The following is a 25,348-nucleotide window of genomic DNA, read 5'->3' as shown; positions in this document are numbered from 1 at the left end:
AACAGCCGAGACATTAACCAAGTCCCAACACCAAGAAACGACCAGCTAGCGAACCAGTACAGGCTGCCGAGACACAGGGAGCAAGTAGAACGAACTAGCAAGTGCAATGTCAGAGGACGGAGCTTCCAAGTGCCAGGATTCGATCCAACTGATCGACGAGCAGAAACAATTCAATGAAAAGACACTGGAGTACTTCAAGCGGTGTATTGGAGAGCGCGATGTGGGGCTGGACTACCATGTGATCTCAGTGTTTGGGTCGCAATCGAGCGGGAAGTCGACGCTGCTGAATGCGCTGTTCAACACGAAGTTTGACACGATGAATGCGCAGGTGAAGCGGCAGCAGACCACCAAGGGCATCTGGATTGCGCACACGCGCGAGGTGCAGACGACTGCGAACACCGGAAAGGGCGTGGACTTCTTTGTGCTGGACGTCGAGGGCTCGGACGGCGCGGAGCGGGGCGAGGACAAGGACTTCGAGCGCAAGGCCGCGTTGTTTGCCCTGGCGACCTCCGAGGTTCTGATTGTAAATATGTGGGAACAACAGGTGGGTCTGTACCAGGGGAACAACATGGGGCTGTTAAAGACCGTGTTTGAGGTAAACCTGTCGCTTTTTGGGCACAAGAAGGACAAGCAGAAGATCCTACTACTATTTGTTGTTCGGGACTTCACGGGCTTCACGCCGCTGTCGAGCTTGCAAGAGACCCTGACAAACGAGCTGCAGGCTATGTGGAGCGAGCTCAACAAGCCTGCGGGCGCGGAGGGCAGCTCATTGGACGACTTCTTTGATTTTGCGTTCACGGGCCTCAGCCATAAGTTGTTCAAGCCGGAGGAGTTTGCCAGCGACGTGGCGAAGCTGGGCGACAAGTTTACCGATTTGAAACGCGAGGACTACTACTTGAGTGGCAAGTACCATCAGGGCTTGCCGCTGGACGGGTGGTCTTTCTATGCTGACAGTTGCTGGGAACAGATAGAAAACAACAAGGATCTGGACCTTCCTACACAACAGACACTTGTAGCCAACTTCAAGACAGAGGAGATTGCCAACAACGCATTTGAGCATTTTTCTACGGCGTTTTCGAAGTTGAGCTCTAGCTTGCCTGGCCCCGAACTTGCGGCATCGATGAAGGAGCTGAAAGACCAATGCACCAAGGAATATGACAATTATGGCTCGAGGTACATGAAGGCAGTTTATCTGGAGAAGAGAGGTGAATTGCTCGACAAGATCAAAACCAAGTTCAGCGATGCTATTGCTGTCCATATGTCGAAGTTGTTTAACTCGCTCGTCTCGACTTTCCAGAGCACTGTAGCGCAAAATGCAGCCTGCCAGCCATTGAGCGAGCGGTTGAAAGTCGGCAAAGAGAGGGTGATGCAGGTATTCGAGCAGGAAACCTCAGACTTCGTTGCATTGGAACTGATCCCTTCGGTAGATGCTGATGCGTCTGCATTGCTTGAGAAGATAGATGAACTAGCGGAAAGAGAGCGTGGTAAGGAGATGAAAGCTATTATATTGAGGGCGAAAAAGTACCAATTCACACATACTAGAGACGATATTGTCCACTTACTCTCCCATCCACAGGATAACGTCTGGCAACTTGTTATGGACCACTTTGATGATGTTTTCCGCCGTTCAGTTCTAAAGTATAAACTACCCAATTTAGGGGATGTCACCGATGAAAGTACCGCTTACGACTTCCAGCTCGACCTCATCGAGGAGGACAATTATGCTTTATACCTGAAGATCCGGTCAAATGCATGGACTATTCTGTATGATATTATCCACCAGTATTTGAAGGAAGACAATGTGGTTTCTATACTGAGAGAACGCTTTGAAAGTAAGTTTCGTTACGATCAAAACGATGTCCCTCGCCTATGGAAAAACGAGGAGGAAGTTGATGCAGGGTTTAAAGTAGCAAGGGAACATGCCTTGAACATGCTCAATACCTTGAGTATCGCATCCTGCGATGGCGTCGAGATTGTGCCAGACGTTCCATTAGCGTCTGATGAGGATGAAGCACAGGATGAGCAAGGCCTATACAACGAAAAACGATTCGGCCACATCTTGACTGCGATCCAGAAGGAGAAAATCATCCAGCACTTCAAACGGTTTGCCAATGTTGCAGTGGTTGAAGCGAAGCGTTCAACCATCAAGTCCCATACCCATATTCCAATGTGGATCTATGCTATAATTGCTGTTTTAGGATGGAATGAATTTATGCTTGTTCTTAGAAACCCGCTGTTCATTGCTCTCATGCTACTCATTGTAGGCGCTGCTTATACCGTTCACCGCCTGAACTTGTGGACTCCATTAGCCACATTTGCCTCTGCAGCTGTAAACGAGACTACCCACGCAGTGAAGGCAAAGCTAAGAACCATTTTGCTAGACGATGAACATCCCAAAAATGCATCGTCTAAACCAGTTGAGTCGTTTGAAATGCAGGATCTCTCCGTGAATGAGACGAAAGAAAATGCCAACGAAAGTTAATTGGTCTTGGGCTACTAAAGTATACCAATCTCATATAGTGACATGATACGTAACTTTTCTACTTCGTTCCAGCTAGCTGGACTGTGATTTCGGCTACCTGCGACTTGCCTGAAACAATGTTCGCCGTCAAAAAGGTACCAACGTCTCCCGAAAAACTAAAGTATTTACCTGAGTAACCGAAAATCCTTGCGCAGGACACTGACACATACACGGATAGATCTTCTATACAACGACCAATGTCCAGAAAAATGGATTCTGAGCGACTGGAGACTCATATCAAATGGAGGCTATTTGATATTAAGAATGAACTATATTTTGTCGGCTTGCATTGTGATGACGGCTTAGTGCTTTACATATATTCTCCGTTTCAGGATTTAGTACAGACAAAAATCACTGATGAAGAGTTACATCAAGCCAAGTATCAGTTCAGCACCAAGGAAGCTATGGAAATCCTACTGACCCAAGGAAAAGATGTGGAGTTTACCTTTGAGCAGGACAACGTGCTCCAGTTGGGGTTGCTATTGCACAGTGGAACCAGGGCTACACTCGAACTACCCTATAATAAAGTACAAAATGTTGAACGGTATGATGTCATGAGTTCGCTGTCATTTTGGCAGATGCGAAGCATTTTGGCACTGACATCTATGAACGAAGAACTACAAAATATGTTAGTTGAAAAGGATTCAGCGATAGAGTTCCTGGGTTATACTGCGAAGGAATATGGCGGCAGCAGGCTCATAAGACGTTGGGCTCCCATAGGCTCACAGAACTACGAATCCCTAACAAAGTTTAAACCTGGTGTTTGGAAGAAAAGTTGGGTAGAGAAGTATAGGTGGAAATCTAAGTCAAGAAGGGCGGCGCTTTTAGCCAATGACTTGGAGGTGCTCGACCAGGTAGAGCCGAGCGATTACAGACCTAAAACACCTACCCCAGAAGATACAGAGGCCGAGGATGCGCAAGGGGAATTTCGAGAAGATAGCCAGGTAACTGATAGCTTCTTGGCTACACTTTCAGAAGCTGAGTTTAGCGACAGGATAAACTCTCAATAAAATGATAAAATGTTTATATATTAAAATTTACGTGGTTTATGCATCAATTAAATAGTTTGGCGAGTGGTATACCTTTAATGTTGCGAGGCCTTTGTTACCATGTCCCGTATAGCGTCCAGATTACGGTGCAGGTCATCAACGTCCTGCTGGGATTTCTTAACATAAAGGCAATCAAGTACCGAAGCCCAAAAACTAAGAAATTCAAGGAGCAAGGTACAGTCGGTTCCGGGATTCAACAGAGCCCTCGGAAGCGAGTGCCAGTAGTTTTTGTTGATTCCTGAACCCTTGAAGTATTCAGAAAATACCGCTATCCAAAAAGCCTGAAAGCAGGGAACCGCATCGGCCAATGTACCCATAGAACTCTTGTCATATGATATAAACTCCAATTCGGACCCATATTCCTCATGCATGACGTCGTCTATCGCAGCTAGGACCAAATCCTGCACATGCGATACTACCTCGTATATGTCGATGCCCTTGTTCTTGTCCTGTACTATTAAGTCGTCCATTGAGACATCCTCCTCCATTTTGGTCTTCTCAGGGCTACCAACCATGGATTCTCTATGCTGATATTCCTCTTTGATCCTAGACGCAATTAGTTGTGCCGTCATTCTGTCACGGTATGAAACGGTCGGAACCTCCTCTGCCAGTGCTTTCATGCATAAGTTCTTATCGTTCGAAAGAAGAACTACAAAGTACTTGTGAACCTCGCCATAGTATAGACAACAATCCAGGATGGCATCGTCCTTGGCGCTGTTAAGATCCAGTTTCTCTCGCATTTTCTGAACGATGAGATATGAGTCTAAGTTGGCTAGATTACTATATAGCCAGTTGTTCGCTCGACGGGCCAAAACCGAGACCGGTTCCTTCCTTTGACAAGAAGAATAATCGCCATCTACTTTGTTTGAATTCTTTAAACCGTCTAACTCTTGCAGTACCGTTTTTGGTACTACTATGCGATAGCTGTATTTTGGGGCAAGCACTCGTAGTTCTTCAAGGATATCCAGATGTGATAACACATAATTAGTATCAACGACCAGTGCAATATTATGCAAGTCTTGCCGCACTTCAACCTGCGGCTGAATTACTTTTGCGAAAGTCTCTTCGCCCGGAATATCGACTCTCTTGTCAGGAATAGTCTTAATGTTGTTAATTTCATGGCTGTGATATTCGTCTATATCCATCATCGCTTCAGCTTCGTGTTCCCTTATAATTTCTGCTTCAACCAATGCATCCAATTCTGCAATGCTATATTTCTTATTAGAGTGCTTAGGGTTCCAAGTATGCGGCGAGCTTATGGTATGCGTCTTATTCTGATGCCTACGCTTGCTCTTCCTCCCATGGTCCCTAGACATCTCCTGTGTAGCTTGGTGCATAGACTGTATATGATTGGACTCCATCGGAACTAGTGGCACGTTTAAAAGACATTAATTAGGTATCACCTCCATTAACGTACCTTTGATATTTATTATATGATAACCAGTATTGTAGGCTCTTCTTGCCCAACGCATATGGTATCGTAAGACAGCACGGACCAAATGATCACGTGATTGGATTTTATTACCGCGTCTCCCTGAACATGTAGTCGTTAGCAGATGTACATCTAGAGAACCGATCTATGAATTTCTTCCAACTATGACATTGTGGGTATACCCTGTAGCGTAAGGCGGCTGCCGTGGTGTGGTGCCTCAAACTCGTTTAGAAACGGGAATCTGCGCACAGCGCATCTGCTGCCATCGCTGCAAAAGATGCAGGACTTGATCCTGCAAGTCACAAGCGGCAATGTAATAGGCCGAGTAACTTGCGATCCCCCTTCCCGCATATGCTTGCATAATCCAGATAGAGGCCGGTCCGCATCTGGCAGATCGGCAAAGGGGCCAAGGCCCGCATCGTAAATAGACCAAAGAGCATTAATAGATATAAACTGAGTCGCCAGAGCAGCCCCAAAGGGCATCCAGCCTGCTCAAGATAACAGGAACAATATAAAGTACACATGAACGAGCTCGTTCTCCAGTTGAAAAACTAACCTCGGAAGTCGCTAACGAAAGAGGGCATGTCCTTACCGCAAAAGCTCTCTCCACATCCACGGCTGGAACCATCATCCCAGCCATACGGCGGCAAGCAATCTTTACGATCAAAAACAGAGTACCCTCCGCACGAACTTCCCATATGAGGCCCAGAGAGAACAACATCGCCGATCACCTATATCAACAACGGAGACCTTGGTCTGCCGAGAACGTCACAGCTTATCTTATTATCGATCGAATGGATGTTGGAAAGAAGATACAAAATAACGCATAATTGCTGAATATATTGCACGCTTCTAACGCAAACGACGAGCCTCACGCTCAGATTCCATCAAGACCAAGATGTCGTTCTCTCTAACTGGGCCCTTGACGTTTCTGACAATGGTTCTGGAAGTGTCGTCCAAGAACTCAACGCGGACCTGGGTGACACCACCACGAGAACCGGTTCTACCTAGAACCTTGATAACCTTAGCTAGAGTGACTGGGGTCTTGGAGTCCATTTTGATCTATTGCTTCTTGGATATAAAATATCTAGTAAAAAGTGCTGAATAGGTGAGAGGAAGATATCATGAACAGGCGGTTTTTTTTGATGCCCGAAAAATTTTTCAGGTCTGCGATGCCATCGCAGGTGAAATGTGCTTGGGTTCTGAAAAATCACATCATACGATAACTATGCGTGCACCAAAGGCCTTGGCAGCAGCGAAGTGCGCGAAGGTAGCCAGCCAGAACGAAACCTGAGAACAGGTAAAGCTCAGGTGAATTGTTTGCTTCTAATTGCCTTAACAAGTTCATCTTCCGGTAATTGCAGTAATTCGTTGAATTCGCCCACCATGCTGACCATGCCGTTGATGTCCTGTTGGAAACGTTCATGAAGGTCGTGGAAGAGCCGCTGGTATTTTTGCGATAGCTCGTGAACGATCTTATTATTCATCTCCTCGTTAATTATTGCTAGCTTCCTGGTCAGATCGCCGGAAAACGCTGTGATGGAGCTAAATATTTGATCCTGGAGTTTGCTTGTGTATGAGCATGGGAAAGCTGAGCTAGTGTTGACAATGGTGGTCGACTCCATCATGTCCTGCTGTTTCATGGATAGGTTGACCGGCGCTAGACTGCTCGCGGCAATGCCTGCTCCTCTTAGGGTAGGAATCCGAACAGGAGTATGAGGGTCGATCGTGCTTGGTTCGAGGTCCGTTCTCACATTCGCTACCGTAGGAGATTTTGCTGTCGCAGTCTGATCAGAAAGCCTCTTCCTTTTTGCTCTGGTGTTATGCACTTTTATCGGCGTCTTTGGCGTTTTAATAACCTGTTCCTGGTTAGGGGTCTGCGATGCTGGAGGCTCCAATCCTACAGGGGGCGGAGCTGGAACTTTCAGCTGTTGCTCAACCGCCACATTGTTACTCTTGGCAGGCTGCGCGGCCTTCTTCTTTGTAGATCCAGAACCAGCGTTTTTGATAGGCTTGCCGGTCTTGTCATGCAATGCAGGTTCCTTGTTGCCGTTCCTCTTTTGCCGCTTAGGCTTTGAAACGGGTAGTGCAAATATATTTTCAAGTGCCTCGAGTCCCATAGGCAATCTGCTTTTCTCCGTCTTGTTTCCCTTCGCAGTCGACATTCCAACCACGCTGACGTTAGCAGAGCGGCTATCAGATGTGCTATTGTTTGCAAGCTCCTTAGCGGGGCGTTTGAGGGTATTTTTTGTCTGCGGTGTTCCAGTTTGAGCATCCACTGTTCTGGAAGTTTCGTCCAGGCCAGTTTTCGAGGTGGCTTGCTCGTGTTCAATGGCAGGCGAAGCTGCTTCTCTATCTGGCACTTCTAGTTGCAGTTCCTGGTCATGGTTGATTGTAGCTGTGGCTAATGTTCTTGACCCATTCCTGGCTAGTCTGCGCTTCTGCAGCATGATCAAAGGCGATTGTTCTTCTTCTAGCACACGCACACGGTGTGTGGTAGGCGTCTGGACCGAATGGATTTCTAGTTTGTTAGGAGTAATACTGCTCTGTCCAAGATCCCATTCGTCTGCATCCTCCGAACGAGCAACCCCCGTAATCCGCGGCAAGTTGGAAACTGGACTGTCGCAGCCGATCAAAGGAAGTACATCCAGGGGTTGTTGCGAATCGATATCGTCTTCTTGGTCGCGCCTATCATCCATAGCATCGACCAATCCACCAAGTACGTCTTGAGTTGTTAAGTCTTGATGGTGACTTGTAGTTGGCATCGATGACTCGAGTATCTCATCATCAAAGGAAGAGGGGAATTTTAGAGTGATAAAGGACTGCACCTCACTGACCTTACGGACCTTAGTTGCATTTAGAAACACATCTTCCATGCACTCGTCATGAAACTCGAGATCGAAGCTCTTTACGTTCCCTAACGTAGTCAGCATAACGGTGTGTGGAGAGGAGACAGCGTCCTCGAAAGGTAGCAGTAGTTTCATCCGAACGTGCTCCTTCAAGTCCCTCATGATTTCCACCGTAGTTGTATCCAGCTGTAGAAAGGTACCCTCACCATCCCACATGTATATCTTGTTATATATCACCTGCAGGTGATACCAGGCAGATTTTGAGAGCGGTTTGGAACGGCCGTTTGCCATTACACACCTGATATTGCGTACACGCACAAAGTTCGTGAAAAAAGGACCGAAACGGTTCCATATGAAGCTAATCACAGCCGCTTCTCCATGTTTGCCCTTATATGGATACTCCGCGCTGTCGAAAAACTGCTTGTTCTTTTCCTCGTTCTCCCACAGATGCGGAGGCATCGACACACCAGGTTTGGTCGTAGATTTACGCGCGAACACATTGCTCAACAGCTCCACAACATAGTTGCACAACTGGAAGTCGTGTATACAGTCCAACAGGCTCCCAACCATCCTCGCATAGTGTGAGCGTAAAAGCGAGGCCACCACATTCCGATACTCCGGCAGCTCATAGTACAGCTTGAGCAACAACGCCATATTCTGCCACGCACAGGGAGCCGTACGCGACAAAGCGCCGTCCAGCAGCGCCTCCACCAACCGGCCATGGACCGCAACATTACGCGAAAACTTCGCACCCTGGATTCTTGTTAGTAACTGTCAATAACGGGGTCTGTCCATCCAACGAACCAATATCTTGCCCCAGAAGCTCTCGCCCACCTCGCCACGCCGGCATAGCTCGTTGCCCAAGCGCACAACAAACTCGACAATCCATGGCTGCCGTAGCACCGCTGTGCGATCCATCTGCTGCGCCAGTTCTCCAAACAACAGGCCCGATTCGCGGTTAGATACCATGCCGCCGAACTTGATCAGCGCGCACTCTTTCTCCAGGCCTGCATCCTTCTCTTTGGGCAGTTTTGAGACCAGTACATTCACTCTGTGAATGATCGAGTTGATCTCGCTCATTGCTGCTTCTGGCTTCTTCTGAAACGTCCTTGCGCCTTTTGTTTACTCGCGTAAGTACCAGAAAGCTTCCACCAATGCCCCTTTTATTATGATTAGGCTGGAAGCTTAGCGCGATTTTCTCGTTAGCCGCCGAGGGGTCCGAGGCGTTGTATTACCCGGATCTAAAAGACCGGGTAACATGATGCGGCAGTGAAAATACTTTTCCGTTTTACATATGGGAGTGTGAGCACGCGCAACGCTGGTGAAGGATATCAGATCAGGAAGGGATTGTTGGCATTGGAACATTAGTGTGCTAGGTATGTCATCTGTTGAGGAGCTAAGCCAGCTGTTCGCAGATGTGGGGTTTGAGGAAGCGAAGGTGAAGGAGATAGTCAAGAACAAGAAGGTTGCACACTCGCTGGAAGAACTGGTTCGCGAAGCAGGGGCGAGGGCCGAATGGGACAAGGGTAAGCGTGCGCTACTGCACACGCTTGCAAGCTCCTTGAAGGGGGCCACGGTCACCGGGCAGAACCTGGTTGCCGAGGGCATCCGCAGCGGTGAACTGAAGACATCGTTGCAGGTGGATGCGGCCCTGAAGTATGTCAAGCGGGCGGGCGAGGGAGCCACAGTGGCCGAGATGCACGCTGAGAGCGGCGTAGGCGTCCAGGTGACGGAAGACCAGGTGCAGGCGCGCGTGGTGCAGTATCTCGAAGAGAACCGCGCGAAGATCGAAAGCGAGCGTTACAAGTTGGTTCCAGGCATCTTTGCGCAGATCAAGGCGTTGCCCGAGCTGAAGTGGGCGGACCCGCGGCTGTTCAAGCCTATTATTGATCGCGAGGTATTGAAAATCCTTGGGCCCAAGGATGAGCGCGATGTTGTTAAGAAGGAAAAGAAGAAAGAGCCTAAAACGAACGACAAAAAGAAGGCCGCGGTGGAGGAGGCTCCTAAGCGCACGATGTTCTCCGAAGGTTTTCTAGGCGACCTGCACAAAGTTGGAGAGAACCCACAGGCCTACCCAGAGCTCATGGTAGAACACTTGAAAGCCACTGGCGGCAAGGTGCACACGCGTTTCCCACCTGAGCCAAACGGATACCTACACATCGGTCACTCGAAGGCCATCATGGTGAACTTTGGCTATGCGAAGCATCACGGCGGTGTCTGCTACTTGCGTTTTGACGATACCAACCCAGAGGCAGAAGCACCAGAATATTTTGAAAGTATTGAGAGAATGGTGGCATGGTTGGGGTTCAGTCCATGGAAGATCACATACTCGAGCGACTACTTTGACCAGCTATATGAACTTGCCGAAGTTCTGATCAAGAATGGTAAGGGATACATCTGTCACTGTACTGCGGAAGAGATAAGACGTGGACGGGGTATCAAGGAGGACGGTACACCAGGTGGCGAGAGACTGCCATGTGCCCACCGTGAACGGCCCATTGAGGAGAACCTTGCTGAGTTCAGGAACATGCGCGATGGCAAATATGCTCCCGGAGAGGCTATTCTCCGTATGAAGCAGGATCTGTCTTCTCCTTCTCCGCAGATGTGGGATTTAGTTGCCTACAGAGTCTTGAACGCTCCACACCCAAGAACGGGTTCCAAATGGCGCATCTATCCTACCTATGACTTCACACACTGTCTTGTTGATTCTCTGGAGAACATTACCCATTCTCTGTGCACCGCCGAGTTCTATTTATCGCGCGAGTCGTATGAATGGTTGTGCGATCAAGTGCATGTCTTCAGACCTGCTCAAAGGGAGTATGGTCGTCTGAATATCACAGGCACTGTATTGTCTAAGCGCAAGATCGCCAAGCTTGTCCACGAGAAATACGTCCGTGGCTGGGATGATCCCCGTCTCTTCACCCTTGAGGCTATTCGCAGGCGCGGTGTCCCACCTGGAGCCATCCTCTCCTTCATTAATACGCTGGGTGTCACCACTAGTACTACAAACATCCAGGTTGTCCGTTTTGAGAGTGCAATCAGAAAGTACCTCGAAGACACCACTGCACGCTTGATGTTTGTCTTAGATCCCATAGAAGTCATCGTGGACAACTTGCCAGAGGACTATGAGGAGCTTGTATCGATTCCTTACCGCCCAGGCACGCCAGAGTTCGGAGAGAGGACGGTTCCCTTCAGCAAGCGTTTCTACATCGAGCGTTCCGATTTCTCTGAGGACACCTCTGACAAAGAGTTCTTCCGTCTCACGCCTGCTCAATCGGTAGGTCTCATCAAGGTGCCATACACTATCGCCTTCAAGAGCCTAGAGCGTGATGCGAACGGAAAGATCACGCGTATTCACGCCCACTATGAGAACGACACACCTGATGGGAAGCCTCGCAAGCCAAAGACCTACATCCAGTGGGTTCCTATTGCACCTCGCCATGGTTCTCCTATCCCAGTTGCAGAAACGCGTGTTTACAACCAGCTGTTCACTTCAGAGAACCCAAGCGGAGACCCAGCCGACATCAACCCTTACAGTGAGGTCATATATCCTTCCGCGGTCGTCGAGCACAACTTCCGTCATGTCGTCTCTAACTCTCCGTGGGTCGTCGAAAGCGCCAAGCAGTCCGAGTTCTACGTCCCAGAGGAACATGATCGCAAAGAGGTCTGCCGTTTCCAGGCTATGCGCGTAGGCTACTTCACGCTTGACAAGGACAGTACCCATGACCGCATCATCCTCAACCGCATTGTCAGCCTCAAAGATGGCTCCAAGTAGTTTGCCCTGTATAACCTCTTTTACATAACTGACCACGTGACCACAGCGCGCAATGCAAATTTGTCTATATCTTCTTCGCCGATGCCTTGCCCTTCTCTTCGCTTAAAAGAACAATCCCCACAACAGCCATGTCCAGTCGCCAGGGTGGAAAGTTGAAGCCTCTCAAGCAGAAGAAGAAGCAGAATAACGACGTCGATGACGAGGATGCCGCCTACAAGGCTAAGATGAAGGCTGACGCTGCTGCCAAGAAGGAAATGATGGCCAACATAAAGAGCGGCAAGCCTCTAGTGGGTGGTGGAATCAAGAAGTCGGGCAAGAAGTAACCGCTACGATGCGGAAGCCCTATATATAGCTCTCCAGCACACTATATAAGCTCAGTAGTTCAACGATCGTTTAATACGTTATGGGTTTATAGGGTTTAGACGGAGGGCAGGGTCAACGATTGTCAAAGCACAATAACTGCAATACAGATCGGTTTGGAACTGCGTTATAGAGTGTCTAGGACAGTCAGTGCATTAGGATGAACGTAAATCGGACCAACAAGACGCTTTCAAAGTATAAGATAGTGTTTCTTGGAGAGCAAGGTGTGGGAAAGACGTCACTTATTACTCGATTCATGTATGATACTTTCGATGACCATTACCAGGCGACAATAGGCATAGACTTTCTCTCGAAAACAGTATACTTGGATGACAGAACCATTAGGTTGCAACTATGGGATACAGCGGGACAGGAGCGGTTCAGGTCGTTAATTCCCTCGTATATTCGCGACTCGCACGTTGCGATTGTGGTCTATGACATTACAAACAAGAAGAGTTTTGAGTACATAGATAAATGGGTCGAGGACGTGCGTAATGAACGCGGGGAAGAGAACTTGATACTCTGTATTGTGGGAAACAAGAGCGACCTGGTGGATGAGCGCAAGGTAACTGTTGAGGAAGGTGAAAACAAGGCCAAGCTGTTGAACGCCAAGATATTCGTAGAAACATCGACCAAAGCTGGATTCAACGTAGGCGCATTATTCAAGCGCATTGCGAAACTTTTGCCGGAGTTTCAGAACGGGAAAGGCACATCTGGGCTGGGCAACGGTGATGCAGAAAAAGACGGTGCCGGCACACGGCAGGGCGTAATCGACATCTCCGTGCCAGTCGCAAAGGGCGGGGACTCCTCTTGCCAGTGCTAACGTTGTCAGGAGCCGGGCAGCCTCTGGTAGATGCTTGTATACTGTATTCTAGGGTTACATGATGTATAATGCCGCAGCATGCGTTACTGTAATAAAATATTGGCCCAAAGACACTGGTGGCTCGTTGAATACCCGATGAGCTTAGCGAACATCATAGGGCCTCGAACTCGGTTTCCACATAGCAGCCATTTTTTAGTAAAGTTTTAGCCAACCGAGGTAACACTTCCACCTGAATAGGTTCGAAAGGAAAGTTCTCACCATCCACAGATATGATGCTACTTTTTAATTTTGGTATCAATCTATAAGCCTCTATCTTGGAATGCTCCACTTCTGGTTGGAGCACATGGGAACCCTTATCCAATGAGAGCAAGATCGGGGCAATTCTAGTTAGTGGCGTGCGCGCATCGGTGATAACCATGTCCATAGCACCATCGTCGTGGAGCGCCGCAGGGAAGAACTTAGTATCCGGTGCTATGTATGGCATCTTCCCAACATAGAAGATGCCCAAATTGTCGGTCAAACTTGTATCAATCTCTTCCCAATCTTGGGGGACGGGCTCATCTAAAGACCACTTCAAATGAAAGCACGAATCGTCAATGAGATCGCTGTCAGTAGATGGCAGATCAGCCAAATGTGATCCGGAGTCCATAAGCTCTGATCTAAAGCTCTGCGTAATGCGAGCCTTATGGAGTGTAAAATGCTCCCGCAACTCGTTCTTGGTCTTTGCGGCGTACTTAACATACAGTTGACATGGGTACTTCCGTCTTTGAAATATGTTCAAGGTCACACCGAGTTCAAACCTTGCCGGTCCTATCCATCTCATGAACTCTGTATTTATGTCTGATTCCGCAATCACACCATATGTTTGACTGAGAAACGAGACTCTGGGCGAGCTTGCGTACGAGGGCTGCGTGCAGCACATAAGGTCAACTCGTGCTTCTGTTGCCTTTACCAAAGACAAGGACGCGTATGACGGATTGCTTGTCCCATGACAAGAGATACTCATGGCATTCCCAGAACCGCATGGGAGCTGCGTGATAGCAAGCTTGTTGAAGGCTGCGACGCGGTCCGGACGTGTAAATAGTCCATTGAGTACCTCATGTGGAATACCGTCGCCAGATGCACACGCTATGACGTCGTACTTGTTGATATCCATAGTGGCGGCAATCTCAGCGGCATGCGAGGAGTACTTGGTTTCCACTACGTCAATTTGACAATCACTAGCCACAAGTATTGGCTTCGCTTTTGTGACATATAGCTTATGCGCTTTACCCTTCCCACCGTATGGGTTGATGATGACGAGAATGCTTTTGTTACGCTTCGTATTCATGTAGCTCCTACGCAATATCTCTTCTACCACGTCGGCCTCGCCGCCGCCATAGAAGTCGTCCGACGAGTACTCAACAAATAGCGTCACTGTTTTGGGGACAAGGTCGTTCCTTCTTGGTTTCGCAAAAACGATATCCACCAGCACCCCTCCGCTCTTCATGCCGCCTTCTGCACGCGCCCTTGAGCTGGAGCTTCCCGGTTTGGAGCTGATCTCTGCGTCCTGCACGGACCTCGCTCCCTCCGTGAACGAGTCATCTGCACCACCCTCAGCGGGAGCTTCTAGTGCTAACCGTGCGTTCAATATTTTCGCATACGGAATCACCGTGTTGGACTGCAGCAGCAGCGGATCCGTGCTGTGCGAATCCATGTTGTCGCTCAAGCAGGTCACACAGCTGATCAACGACGCCGTCTCAAGCATCGCACTGCTTTGGCTGTCTGAATCATCCAGCGCGCCCTCCGCCGCCTGGGCCGAGTTTCCCGATCCCTGCTCCTTGACTACAACTCCAGCACTGCCCAATATCGCCCGTGAGTAGGACTTCGTGTACTTGTACAGGCCAAGCATCGGATTGTGCAATTGCGGTCTTTATACGTGGTTATCCGCCTTGTCGATTCCAAGTTGTACGGCAGCTAATCCCTTGAAACACCGCAAATCTGTCCAAATTTGCAGTCCCACTTGGGCCATGTGCCAGCTCAGTAGAGGAGAAGAGCAAAACGCAGGTCACCTAAAGTAGATCTGCTGGCAGTGTCCAGTAGAGACGACTTCTTTGTACCTCCGCAGCTGTTTAAGTAGTTCCTAAAAATTCCGAAGATGAGACATCACGTGCATATCTCGCATGCAAGATCGCTCGTATAACTGCCCAGCTGCCTATTTGCTAGGGCTGCGAAGCTGGTAGCGTTGAGATTACGTTGGCTACGGATACCGACGGCTGGTTGGCGGCATTGTGTGCATATGTTCGCGGTCTTATCTTGTGGCGGGAAAAGCGCTTAACGCCCTGTAGATGGCTGCCACGTTTGTAGGAAGCCGCGCTTCGCCTTCAGATCGAGATTCTTGCCCAGCAACATGAATCCCTCGCCCTTCGCGAGCGCTTGGCGCAGCTCGCTAGTAGTGCCTTTCGAGAACGGGCCCTGGATGCGGCAGTGGTACTGCACGCCGCGAGTAGCGAGACGCCCAAGATATGCCCATAGTCCTGTGGGAACTGGCGTTGCCAGGTCAGACTGCGACAGGCGGAAGCTCGCCGTGTAGATGCCGTCCGCGTCGTGCGAGAGCTGTGCCAGCACGGGGTCCCCCAGCTCGAAGGGCAGGATGCCGCGCCCGGCCGAGGTGGTGCCCTCCGCAAACACAAACAGGGCGCAGCCCGAGCTGGCCGCCGCCGCCGCGTCGAGCTTCGGCTGGCCGGCGGGGATGTCCAGCGCGCCGCTCAATGCGAACCAACCCAGCTGCCAGGGGCTGAATTGGTACAGCGTGTCGCCGCGCGGCACCAGCAGCAACACGGGCACCGCAGAGACTACAGCGGCCGCAAGGCCATCCAGTGGGGATGCGAAGTTCGCCAGGTACACTCGGCCACGTTGTGGCAGATGTCTGGTGGACAGGTCACGCTTCTTTACGCCATCCACCGACACCTGGTACTCGAAGCCCACTAGTAACTGTAGCAGCCAGCGGCCCAGCGGCGTGCCCAGTCCCACGGCGCGCAGGACTGCCCAGATGAGTACTAGAGGCAGGAGGAGGACGGCCTTCAAGATCCATATGCCAAGCGCGACATTGCTTCTGTTCGTCGCTGAAACGGGAATAAACGGTTTGATCCCGGTGCCCTTGTCCATCCACTCACTGTACTTCTCCATCGCGCACGTGCTCCCTCTAGGTGATTAACAGTTGCTGTTCTCGTCAGTTCTGTTGAATCCACGAGAGTAAGTAGCTAATACAGTAGCGAAAAAACATTTGGACATCTATAGCCTGACCAGCAGAGCTACCTATCATCAAAAACTAGACATAAAGCCGATAAAATGTCGCTACCGGACGTCCTGCGGCGCGGGGATGAATTCCTCAGTGAATATCCTAGGCAATCTGTGCTTTGGCAATGGGCATCTCATGGGACTTGCATGGCAACGATCGCTGCGTCGAAAGCATTCTTGAAGTTATTTTATAATGTGCGCCTAACGCATGTGGATAAGCTCGAAAATGCGCTGGAACGGACGGTGGCGGAGAACAGAGGGCTCCTGACGATAATGAATCACATGTCGGTGGTGGACGACCCGTTTTTGTGGGCGGCACTGCCGTGGAGGATTTATCGGCATATGGACCAGATGCGGTGGTGTCTCGGCGCACAGAACGTTTGTTTCCAGAATAGAGGACTAGCGGCGTTCTTTTCGTTAGGCAGGGTTCTATCCACCGAGAGGTTTGGGGCGGGCCCGTTCCAGGGTTCCATCGAGGCCTCCATCCGGCTGCTGTCTCCGGACGACACGCTGGATCTGGAGTGGACCCCGCACTGCGAGAAGCCGCTCGAGTCGCCTCAGCTGCTGGAGCCGATGAGGAAGGTTGAGTATATCCCGCCTGTGCGGCGTGTGCGGCCGTCGTGGGTCCATGTGTTCCCGGAGGGCTTTGTGCTACAGCTGGAGCACCCACACGCCAACTCGATGAGGTACTTCAAGTGGGGCATTACACGGATGGTCCTGGAGAGTACCAAGCCGCCGATCATTGTGCCGATTTTTGCGACTGGCTTTGAGAAGATAGCGCCAGAGTCGGCTGCTGGGACCGTTGTGGAGCGCTACTTGCCGCGGAACTTCGGCGCAGAAATTAATGTGACAATAGGAGATACTGTCGACGATAACATTATAGAATCGCTTCGTGCAGAGTGGCGCAGTCTAGTGGAAAAGTACCATGATCCAGAAAACCCCACCGATCTCACCCCGGAGCTGCGTGATGGCCAAGAAGTAAGAGACCTTCGATCCAGGGTAGCGGCTATATTGCGCGAACATGTAGCTGCCATTCGCCATGAGAACCACGGCCTACCGCTTGAGGACGAAAGGTTTAAGTCTCCTGCTTGGTGGAAGAAGTATACGCATACTGAAGGCGAATCGGCGAAAGATGTGCGCTTTATCGGCCAGAACTGGGCCATTAAAAGATTGCAGGAGCCGAGTAGAGATTACAGCGATCCAATCTCCAGCAGCAACAATGATGATAGAAAGAAATAGAAGTACAAGGTGTGTATATAGTGTTTATCGCGACTGTTTCGATGCCGCCGATAGTTAGTACTTTTAGGTAAATAAACTGTTTCATAGAAGGCCGCAAAACGCAACTGATATTTACTGCCAGAAGTATTCCATTATTGTAGTGCACCCAATGGCAGTTGGTGGTAACGGTTGGATAGAACGTTACGTGAAGGGGGGTGGGGAACTTACAGACGACAGATATATACTACTAAAGTGGAAAATATGGTGAAAAATGTAAGCTTATCTGCATACGCATATTCCGGTATTCTATCCTCCGGCGTGGTATAGGCGGATATTCCTCGCTCTATTATATGCGAAGTGAAACTGCTGAATCAATCCATAATTCCAGAAAAGAGCAAGGTCATTGACGCGTATAGCATCGCCTGTAACATGCACATATTCGTATAAATAAGTGAAAGGAAATATCCATTGGTAGTTTTATTGCAAAAGAGATTGCGATATGAAGCTAATCACCGCTTTGCTATCTTGGTGGAGTTAACTTTAGACGCAAAACGCAAAGAGTTCAATGTTTCACTGATATGGTTTGGATCTGGGGGAATATTAACGAACATCAACGTTTTGGAATCACCTACCAAGCTATACTGCAAAAGGTATGTGAGCTTCGAATTCCTGAATGGAATGTACCGTTTTCCGGCATCGGGTGTGTTCAACGCATAAATTACGTCGCCGAGACAACTTAGCGATTTATTGATATTTTGCGTCTCTCTCAAGCGTTCTCCCGTTACCGCTGAAGAGTTGATCCTCTCAGATCCAGCTAGGTCGACCAAGTTCAACTTACCTTGCGATGTTTCGCCAGTGTGCAAGTTGCGCCCGTTGATGTGCACCATGAATACACTATGTGATCTTGAAGAACGTTCATTCGAGCGAGTGGCCGCCGTTGATCTCATTTTTGAAGCTTTCTTCAAAATAGTATCTACTTGTGAGGTAGAGGTCATCTTCATCCTCGTCACATTAGTGATATAGGTTCCTTGCTTCTCATGGTCATGCCGTATATCATGTTTCTGAGAGTCCAGGATTTCATCGATATTATCATGACTCTTAAAATCACGCAATAAGTCGAGGATAGTCTCGTTGTATATTTCAATGTATTCACATTCCATTTCATAATTCCATCCACGTTCCTTCAAGTTTGCAGTCCACTTGAATATATGTGATAAAGTCATGGGGATCATACCGTCCCCTGCATTCAACATTGTATATGTCTTGCCGGATCCAGTCTGGCCATACGCAAAGATGCACACATTGTACCCGTCCAAGGAGGATTGTACTAGCTGGCGAATTTCTTCAAATATCTCTTTGTTTGTATGACTAGGTTCGAATATCATGTCGAACTGGAAGTTGTACGACAGTATGCGGCCTTCGTTCCGGTTGATAGTCAATGACTGTGCACCTTTCGCCTCATTGAACTTTTCGATTAGTATATGTGACATATCCTGTGGTTCATTGAGCAAAGGTGGTCGTACCCGGCAATATACTCTTATATTACCGCGAAGTTCCTGAAGTTCATTGTGCAACTTCCTTCTCATGGTTTCTTCTTTTACTAGGATCTCTTTGATTTGCTTGGTTTCTATCTGAGAGTTAGAAATATACTCCCCAAGGTCCTTGCGCGTTTGCTGCACCTTTGTGAGTTCATTAGCCAATGCAACTGTCTCTGCCATCAGGGTGACATCAGCGGCTTTCGTAGCCTCGAGTTGCTGCCGTAGATTACTCAAGGTCGCATGCAGTTCTTCCACCGCTGTCTTCTCCTTGACAACATTGGGCTCTAGATCATCATTAATACGTTTGTTTAAGGCGTCTATATCTTTGGAAATGCTCTCATTCTCCCCAGCTGTTCTCTTCCAGTCGTCCTGGAAGTTTCGAAGCCACATTTCTCGAAGTTCGCGATACTTGGACTCGCTATCCTGTAGGATCTTCTGGAGCGATTCCTCATTATCGCTTATGTTGCTGCGCAAATTGGAAATCTTCTCTAGAGTAGAGCTCTTTTCGATCTCGTATTTCTGTATTTTCATGAATTTCAACTTGTCCCACTTGGTCCGATAGCTCGAGTCCAACTGATTGAGTTCTGATTCTTTCTTCGCACGTACCTGCTGCAATTGAAGATCATGGCCCTGTAGCATGAACTTCTTCTTCGTTTCGGAGTCATCGCAGAGACTGCGGAGCTCGTTCTCCTTCAGTAACACCTGCTGCTCCTTCGACCGCCGCTCCTCCTTCAATCTTTCTAGCTTCTGCTCCAAAACATCCACCTTGGACCGTGTAGAAACCATCTCATCGCGCACAAGATCCAACTTCTGTTTTTTCAGCATGAATGTATCTTGCAAGTACGACAACTGTCGCACGTTCTCGCGGTAGAAGTGGGTCATGTGACTCTGAGGTTCTTTGTGTTGGTGTTGCTTAGTGTGGTTTATGAGCTGATTGGTATCCACAGGGTTGAGCACGCGCAGCCGGTTCTCTTCTGGATCTTCCGCCCGAGGCTGGTACTTCGGCGACTGCGATGTGTTACGAGGTGATGGAATGAGAGAGGGCGACGAAGGCACATAACCACAGTCGCGTTGCTTCTTCGGCGTGGTGGGTGGTGACATAGTTCTCTTGTCCTGCTTATAGTACGGAGTCCACTCTATAGAATAACCCTTGCGTGCAGCACTGCACTGCTCTGTTTATATCTTCCGCTTGCTGTTACGTAACTGACTGTGTTTTAGGTTTAGGCGATCTTTTGTTTTCGTGTGAGTGAGCTGAGTTACAGAAACGTTTCGCGAATCGCTTGCAGCCACCGCAACCACGTAACTTCGGCATGACCGGATATAAGCTCGGCTAGAGAGTCCGTAGCGATGCCTTAGACTAGCAGGTAGAGGTGCGCTCGCTGGACAGGTACTTAAGATCTTCCCGTGTGGCTGTCAGTGGGAGGGCGCACTTGCTTTCTACATAACTGGGCACGCAACGGGTCCGCCTGAGTCGCGGTTGATTTAGCGAACGGCTTACAGGTGTTCTACTACGAGCTTGTGCCCGCATTCCTCGTGCTTCCTTTAAAAGATCAACTATCACTTCATACAGCGGTGGTTTGTGCGTGAAATTTTTAAGCCCGAGCGGCCATCTCCGTCTGCCTACCATGAGATGACTTGCAGGTTACAGGATTCGCAAGCCGTCAAGCACGTTTGCCCTGTTAGAAACTCGCAGATACAGTACTCGTCCACACACATGACTGCCAAGGTCTCTTCGACTTCCCACGCGAGCAAGAAAAGAAAGGTGCTGAAGAATGTGCACGAGCACGATGCCGTGCCATCTACGAGCACGCCCCCCTCCGAGGGCGTGGCAGAGACCGCCGCGTCAGGCTCCGAGGAGAGTGCGGTGGAGGAGTCGGCAGGTAGCGCGTCCGGTACAGAGGAGGAGTCCAGCGACGATGACTTGCCCGCCAAGAAGAGGGCATCAATGCCCAAGCACAGCGACGGCGCCGAGGGCTTCTCCAGTGCGCTTACGAATATCTTGTCGTCGCATCTAAAGGCCTACGACCGGAGCAACCCCATCCTGGCGCGTAACAAGAAGGTGCTGCGGCAAAACGAGGCGGACAAGCTAGAGCTCAAGGCGAAGAAGGCGCTGCTTGCCGAGAAAAAGCAGCGGTTAGCGAAGACACGCAAGCGTGACATCCTGCCAGTCGCAGCAGCCGATGACGACGCCGAGCTTATCCGTGCCACACTCGAGAAGGAGCGCCGCCTGCGCAAGGTTGCCCAGAAAGGTGTCGTCAAGCTGTTCAACGCCATCTTGGCCACACAGGTCAAGACCGAGCGCGAGGCCCGCGAGACGTCGCTGAAAGACGTCAAGAACCAGGCAGAGCGCCGCGAACTCATAACCGAAGTATCGAAGGAGAAGTTCCTTGACCTCGTGAAGGCAGCTGGCGACGCCTAGGAATTCTAATTATAGAAAAGAACATATAGTAGCCAAATTGTATATTATCTGTACTGCCATTTCTCCGTACCAATGCCAGAATGCGCCAAGAGGGCATAGCAATCAAGCTTATAGCAATTGTGCTTACATACGCCTAGATGAAACAGTAGATACATTCTACTTTCCGCGTAGAGTAACACATAACAAATTCCTCCCGGTAGCCAAGTTGGTTTAAGGCGCCAGACTGTAATGGATTTGTAATCTGGAGATCGGGTGTTCGACTCACCCCCGGGAGAATTTTTTTGTTCCTGTTCTACAATGTTGCCCTTTTTGCTTCTAAAATCTGCAGGAGAGAAATTACGCGGACGAATTTAAGCGTGTCACTGCTGGAGATGCGGGTATCAACTCCAGGAAACCTGGATTTAACGTTAGGCAACGCCATCAAGATTTAAGATAGCCAGTTTTCAAGTGCGAGCGTAGGCCTTCAGGCAAGCATGACGCTGAATACTAAGCCTGCAGTTTTTGATGTAAAATTGTACACGCCTATTTCGTCGTCCAATAGGTCCCACCGAATTATCAGACTGAACAACAATCTGCTGACGTTTCTTATTTCGGATCCATCAGAAACTGTAGCCTCATGTGCAGTATCGATTGCAACCGGCTCACACAACGACCCTGTGGAAATTCCAGGCCTGGCCCATTTCTGCGAGCATATGGTGCTGTCGTCTGGGTCCAAGAGACACCCCGAACCGAATGCTTTCCATGAAACCCTCTCGAAAAACAACGGCTCGCAGAACGCGCATACCAGTGGCGAACAGACATCCTTTTACTTCGAGCTTCCCAGCTCCCAATCTTCGGACTCGCTGGTGTTCGATCAGGTTGTCGGCATATTGGCAGACGCACTAAAGGAACCCATATTCCACGACGTGCTTATCAACAAGGAGATATACGCGATAAACAGCGAGCATGTTGGAAACAAATCGTCGCTAACTAAGATGATGTACCACGCCGTGCGTCTGTTGGCCAGTCCCGAGCACCCTTTCCACCAGTTTGGAACAGGAAACATATTCACGTTGACGAATATGCCAAAGCTGCACAAACTCAGTCTCAAAAATGAACTGGTCAAGTATTTCCGAGAGCATTTCTTTGCAGAGAACATGGTTTTATGTCTTCGAGGGCCCCAGTCTCTGAACCAGTTGAGTAAAATTGCCCAGGCCAGGTTTTCGGACATACCCTCTATACCGACATTACAGGTACCACGATTATTGCGCTGGCGCTCTAGTAGTTCATTTGATAAGAATCGAAACCTTTCCGTACGGCCGCTAGAGAGCTTTCAGATCCTTAAGGATGCGTGGTCCGCCCGCTACGCTAAAAAGCCTGTTTTTGATAAGACCCCAATGCATAATTCGATTATGGTGCAGTCTAGCAAGTCGCCCGTAATACGCTTTGTTTTTCCAATAAACTACTTCTCTACTCGATTCACAGATAGGGAACTTGCTACCTACACACAGATATGGTGTGAACTTTTAGGAGATGAATGCGAAGGTTCACTATGCCATTATTTGAGAAGTCACAGTTATATAACTGAATTGATTGCGTACTCTTCTAACTTTGCGGTGAACGATACCGGGCTAATTTTGCAGCTGCACCTAACAAACCATGGGTGGCTTAATGTTCAAAAGATTATTCCTATTGTATGGAAATATTTAATTCCAGCTATTTTAGACGCTCCTCTTTCGTCCTTGGCTCAATATATCAGCGAGCTAAACTCCTTGGACCTTCTAAAATTCTTATACCAGGAGCTCGAACGTTCACCAATGGATAGATGTGCGGACTTATGTGAAAGCCTACTCCAAGATCTGTCAGCAATCGATTTATCTTTTCTACTAAAATCGACGTTGACATATTTCGAGTGTAACAACCTATCAGTCGCCAATCTAGGAACATACAGAGAAAACCAGACTTCCAAAGACTGGTGGAGAGGAGAAGCTGTGAAGTTTCAAGCCTTTGTTAACGAATTTATGTCACAAGATACTGTACGAATAATACTGCTGGGAAACCTATCGAAATGTTATTTTAACTGCAATCCTGATAAGATAACTACAGACACATATTTTGAATATGAATATGTTAAAATATTCATTGATCTCGAAGTCTTGGGATGTGACGATATACACTACCGATTCACTATACCTGGACCAAATCCATTTATGGTACCGGTGGGCCATAAGCTATCCTTTATCAAACATGCACTACTAGCCTCATCTGTTCAATCTGAAAACTCGGCACTTTCAGTTGTTGCCCAATCTGACCTAGTGAGGGCTTCACCGAGACTTGCAGGCAAGAACAGCTATTATGAACTCTGGCTGAAAGAAGAAGATGTGGATCTTTCGTTTAGGTCAAAAAGCATCTTCAGTATGGAACTTATTAGCACATCATTAGAACCCGCACCAGAATACACAATGCATTTGGAGATACTTGGGCAGTTACTTTATTCGATTCTTGGCCCTATTTTATATCCTGCTGAACGTGCAGGGTATACATACGAACTTTCTCTCTCTTCGAAGGGAGACGTCAGGCTTGGTCTGACAATTTCTGGGTTTACTGATGGGATTTTAAACTTGTTAAAGATAATTGTTGATGCCATAGTGAATCTGAGTCAAGACCTGAATTCGATTCCAAAGGACATATTTAGGAAAGCCCGCATTTTAGTCAGGACGAAATACGAGGAGGCCTCCAGCGAGAGTTGTGTAACTCTTGCGAGCTTGGGACTTTTGATCCTGTTAGAGAACTGTATGTGGCCACTGGAAGATAGGCTGGAGGCCTTGGAAGACATATATGTTGAATCATTCCGAATCTTCCTGGAAAAGTTTATTAATGGAGATAACTATTTGAACATTCTGATTCAAGGCTCAGATATGACAATCGCAGACAATATTAACGAATATCTAAGTGAGAGGTTGACGCATCACATATCCCGTGCCGATGATAATGTATGCCGTTTGTCAGAGCCTGCAACCTATGTTATACCGGAAGGCAGTAATCTATTCTTCAAGAGGGTCGGTTTTCATGACGATCCTAACAACAGCATAGTCTATTTTATTCAAACTGGAGAACGGGACAATAACTACATTTACACGTTGACAGTATTAACGGAATTTATTATGTCGCAAACATTAGTTCCTGACCTGCGACAGAAAAAACAAATTGGGTACATTGTCTTAGGTGGTCTAAGGGTATTATCCGACACTGTCGGCCTCCATATAACAACAATGGCTGGTAGCCCACCCGAATTCCTGGAAGAAAAGATCAATGAATACCTTGCTTATTTAGAGGATATGGTTTTGGCTAAGTTAACTGCCCCCCAGTTCAAACACGACTATGTGGATGAGCTTCTCAGCCTTCTAACAAGCAACTCTTTGGGCAAACTGGAGAAGACGTCGGGGCCAGCAAATTTAATGAGCCAAATTGAGGCCAACGTCCATAGCGGCCAACGGAATACAAGTCTTGCCATGAAATCACACAAACGTTTGCGCACGCAAATATCTTATCGAAGGTATAACTTCGATGAAGACGATGAGCCCGTAGATGCTAGAACCCTTCAGAATCTGAAGTTGTCCGAATACATGCGATTCTTCCGTCAGAGGATTAGCATTTACTCTGGCAAACGAGCAAAGCTTTCGATAATGGTGTACAGTGCAATGAGTAAGGAAGAAGTTCAAGGCAAGATGCTATACCTACAGATTGAATCTTTTCTGAAGATGAAGGGCTTCAATATTCCATCAAAAGACCTCAATGCTATTGTTCAAAAGTCTAAGGGAAAGCCCACCGCGCTGCTTAAGGGTCTATTATCATATTTCCGCTCACAAGGAGAAAGCTTGAAGCTACTATCCACAGTTCTGAGGGAGGTCGTTAAACAGCTTTTTTCCAAGGCGACTCCAGATAGCAGCTCTTCGACACCATCTGGAACCCACGGTTCCTTGCAAGCTATGAGCCAGCATGTTACTCCGGCGATAACCTTAGAGCAAGTCCCTGAAGTCAATTCCTACCGCAGTAATATAAGTAGTACTTTGTAAATAGAAGAAAATTCCATGGGATAGGAAAAT

At 48.5% G+C, this 25,348-nt stretch overlaps 14 protein-coding genes and 1 non-coding gene across 15 annotated transcripts; 9 read left to right on the top strand and 6 right to left on the bottom strand.

Moving 5' to 3' along the window:
- Nucleotides 1-106: 106 nt before the first annotated feature.
- SEY1 (dynamin-like GTPase SEY1) lies at nt 107-2,482 on the top strand (the record flags this gene model as incomplete). Its single annotated transcript, NM_211992.1, has 1 exon — nt 107-2,482. The coding sequence occupies one exon, from the start codon at nt 107-109 to the stop codon at nt 2,480-2,482; it is 2,376 nt and encodes a 791-aa protein (NP_986930.1).
- Nucleotides 2,483-2,718: 236 nt separating this feature from the next.
- Nucleotides 2,719-3,531, top strand: NEJ1 (Nej1p; the record flags this gene model as incomplete). The annotated part of the gene is made up of 1 exon (NM_211991.1): nt 2,719-3,531. The coding sequence occupies one exon, from the start codon at nt 2,719-2,721 to the stop codon at nt 3,529-3,531; it is 813 nt and encodes a 270-aa protein (NP_986929.1).
- Nucleotides 3,532-3,605: 74 nt separating this feature from the next.
- Nucleotides 3,606-4,931, bottom strand: SWT1 (mRNA-processing endoribonuclease; the record flags this gene model as incomplete). Its single annotated transcript, NM_211990.1, has 1 exon — nt 3,606-4,931. The coding sequence occupies one exon, from the start codon at nt 4,929-4,931 to the stop codon at nt 3,606-3,608; it is 1,326 nt and encodes a 441-aa protein (NP_986928.1).
- Nucleotides 4,932-5,854: 923 nt separating this feature from the next.
- Nucleotides 5,855-6,058, bottom strand: AGOS_AGR261W (40S ribosomal protein eS28; the record flags this gene model as incomplete). The annotated part of the gene is made up of 1 exon (NM_211989.1): nt 5,855-6,058. One exon carries the CDS (start codon nt 6,056-6,058, stop codon nt 5,855-5,857), a length of 204 nt encoding a protein of 67 aa, NP_986927.1.
- Nucleotides 6,059-6,309: 251 nt separating this feature from the next.
- On the bottom strand, nt 6,310-8,931 carry RED1 (Red1p; the record flags this gene model as incomplete). Its single annotated transcript, NM_211988.2, has 2 exons — nt 6,310-8,604; nt 8,656-8,931. 2 exons carry the CDS (start codon nt 8,929-8,931, stop codon nt 6,310-6,312), a joined length of 2,571 nt encoding a protein of 856 aa, NP_986926.2.
- A 298-nt stretch (nt 8,932-9,229) lies between these two features.
- GLN4 (glutamine--tRNA ligase) lies at nt 9,230-11,626 on the top strand (the record flags this gene model as incomplete). Its single annotated transcript, NM_211987.1, has 1 exon — nt 9,230-11,626. One exon carries the CDS (start codon nt 9,230-9,232, stop codon nt 11,624-11,626), a length of 2,397 nt encoding a protein of 798 aa, NP_986925.1.
- Nucleotides 11,627-11,754: 128 nt separating this feature from the next.
- TMA7 (Tma7p) lies at nt 11,755-11,949 on the top strand (the record flags this gene model as incomplete). The annotated part of the gene is made up of 1 exon (NM_211986.1): nt 11,755-11,949. One exon carries the CDS (start codon nt 11,755-11,757, stop codon nt 11,947-11,949), a length of 195 nt encoding a protein of 64 aa, NP_986924.1.
- A 197-nt stretch (nt 11,950-12,146) lies between these two features.
- On the top strand, nt 12,147-12,809 carry YPT6 (Rab family GTPase YPT6; the record flags this gene model as incomplete). Its single annotated transcript, NM_211985.1, has 1 exon — nt 12,147-12,809. The coding sequence occupies one exon, from the start codon at nt 12,147-12,149 to the stop codon at nt 12,807-12,809; it is 663 nt and encodes a 220-aa protein (NP_986923.1).
- Nucleotides 12,810-12,960: 151 nt separating this feature from the next.
- On the bottom strand, nt 12,961-14,700 carry AGOS_AGR256W (sphinganine kinase LCB4; the record flags this gene model as incomplete). Its single annotated transcript, NM_211984.1, has 1 exon — nt 12,961-14,700. One exon carries the CDS (start codon nt 14,698-14,700, stop codon nt 12,961-12,963), a length of 1,740 nt encoding a protein of 579 aa, NP_986922.1.
- Nucleotides 14,701-15,122: 422 nt separating this feature from the next.
- Nucleotides 15,123-15,977, bottom strand: LOA1 (lysophosphatidic acid acyltransferase LOA1; the record flags this gene model as incomplete). The annotated part of the gene is made up of 1 exon (NM_211983.1): nt 15,123-15,977. One exon carries the CDS (start codon nt 15,975-15,977, stop codon nt 15,123-15,125), a length of 855 nt encoding a protein of 284 aa, NP_986921.1.
- A 162-nt stretch (nt 15,978-16,139) lies between these two features.
- On the top strand, nt 16,140-17,327 carry TAZ1 (lysophosphatidylcholine acyltransferase; the record flags this gene model as incomplete). Its single annotated transcript, NM_211982.2, has 1 exon — nt 16,140-17,327. The coding sequence occupies one exon, from the start codon at nt 16,140-16,142 to the stop codon at nt 17,325-17,327; it is 1,188 nt and encodes a 395-aa protein (NP_986920.1).
- A 488-nt stretch (nt 17,328-17,815) lies between these two features.
- KAR3 (Kar3p) lies at nt 17,816-19,945 on the bottom strand (the record flags this gene model as incomplete). The annotated part of the gene is made up of 1 exon (NM_211981.1): nt 17,816-19,945. One exon carries the CDS (start codon nt 19,943-19,945, stop codon nt 17,816-17,818), a length of 2,130 nt encoding a protein of 709 aa, NP_986919.1.
- A 529-nt stretch (nt 19,946-20,474) lies between these two features.
- RRP15 (rRNA-processing protein RRP15) lies at nt 20,475-21,263 on the top strand (the record flags this gene model as incomplete). Its single annotated transcript, NM_211980.1, has 1 exon — nt 20,475-21,263. One exon carries the CDS (start codon nt 20,475-20,477, stop codon nt 21,261-21,263), a length of 789 nt encoding a protein of 262 aa, NP_986918.1.
- A 190-nt stretch (nt 21,264-21,453) lies between these two features.
- Nucleotides 21,454-21,538, top strand: AGOS_t0188. The gene is given in 2 exon segments: nt 21,454-21,492; nt 21,503-21,538. It is a non-coding gene; the product is annotated as a tRNA-Tyr (tRNA).
- A 198-nt stretch (nt 21,539-21,736) lies between these two features.
- AXL1 (Axl1p) lies at nt 21,737-25,318 on the top strand (the record flags this gene model as incomplete). The annotated part of the gene is made up of 1 exon (NM_211979.2): nt 21,737-25,318. The coding sequence occupies one exon, from the start codon at nt 21,737-21,739 to the stop codon at nt 25,316-25,318; it is 3,582 nt and encodes a 1,193-aa protein (NP_986917.2).
- Between the last annotated feature and the right edge of the window lie 30 nt (nt 25,319-25,348).

This window comes from Eremothecium gossypii, chromosome VII, assembly GCF_000091025.4.
Source record: "Eremothecium gossypii ATCC 10895 chromosome VII, complete sequence".
Taxonomy (NCBI): Eukaryota; Fungi; Ascomycota; class Saccharomycetes; order Saccharomycetales; family Saccharomycetaceae; genus Eremothecium; species Eremothecium gossypii.
This window is presented reverse-complemented; position numbering and strand designations above follow the sequence as displayed.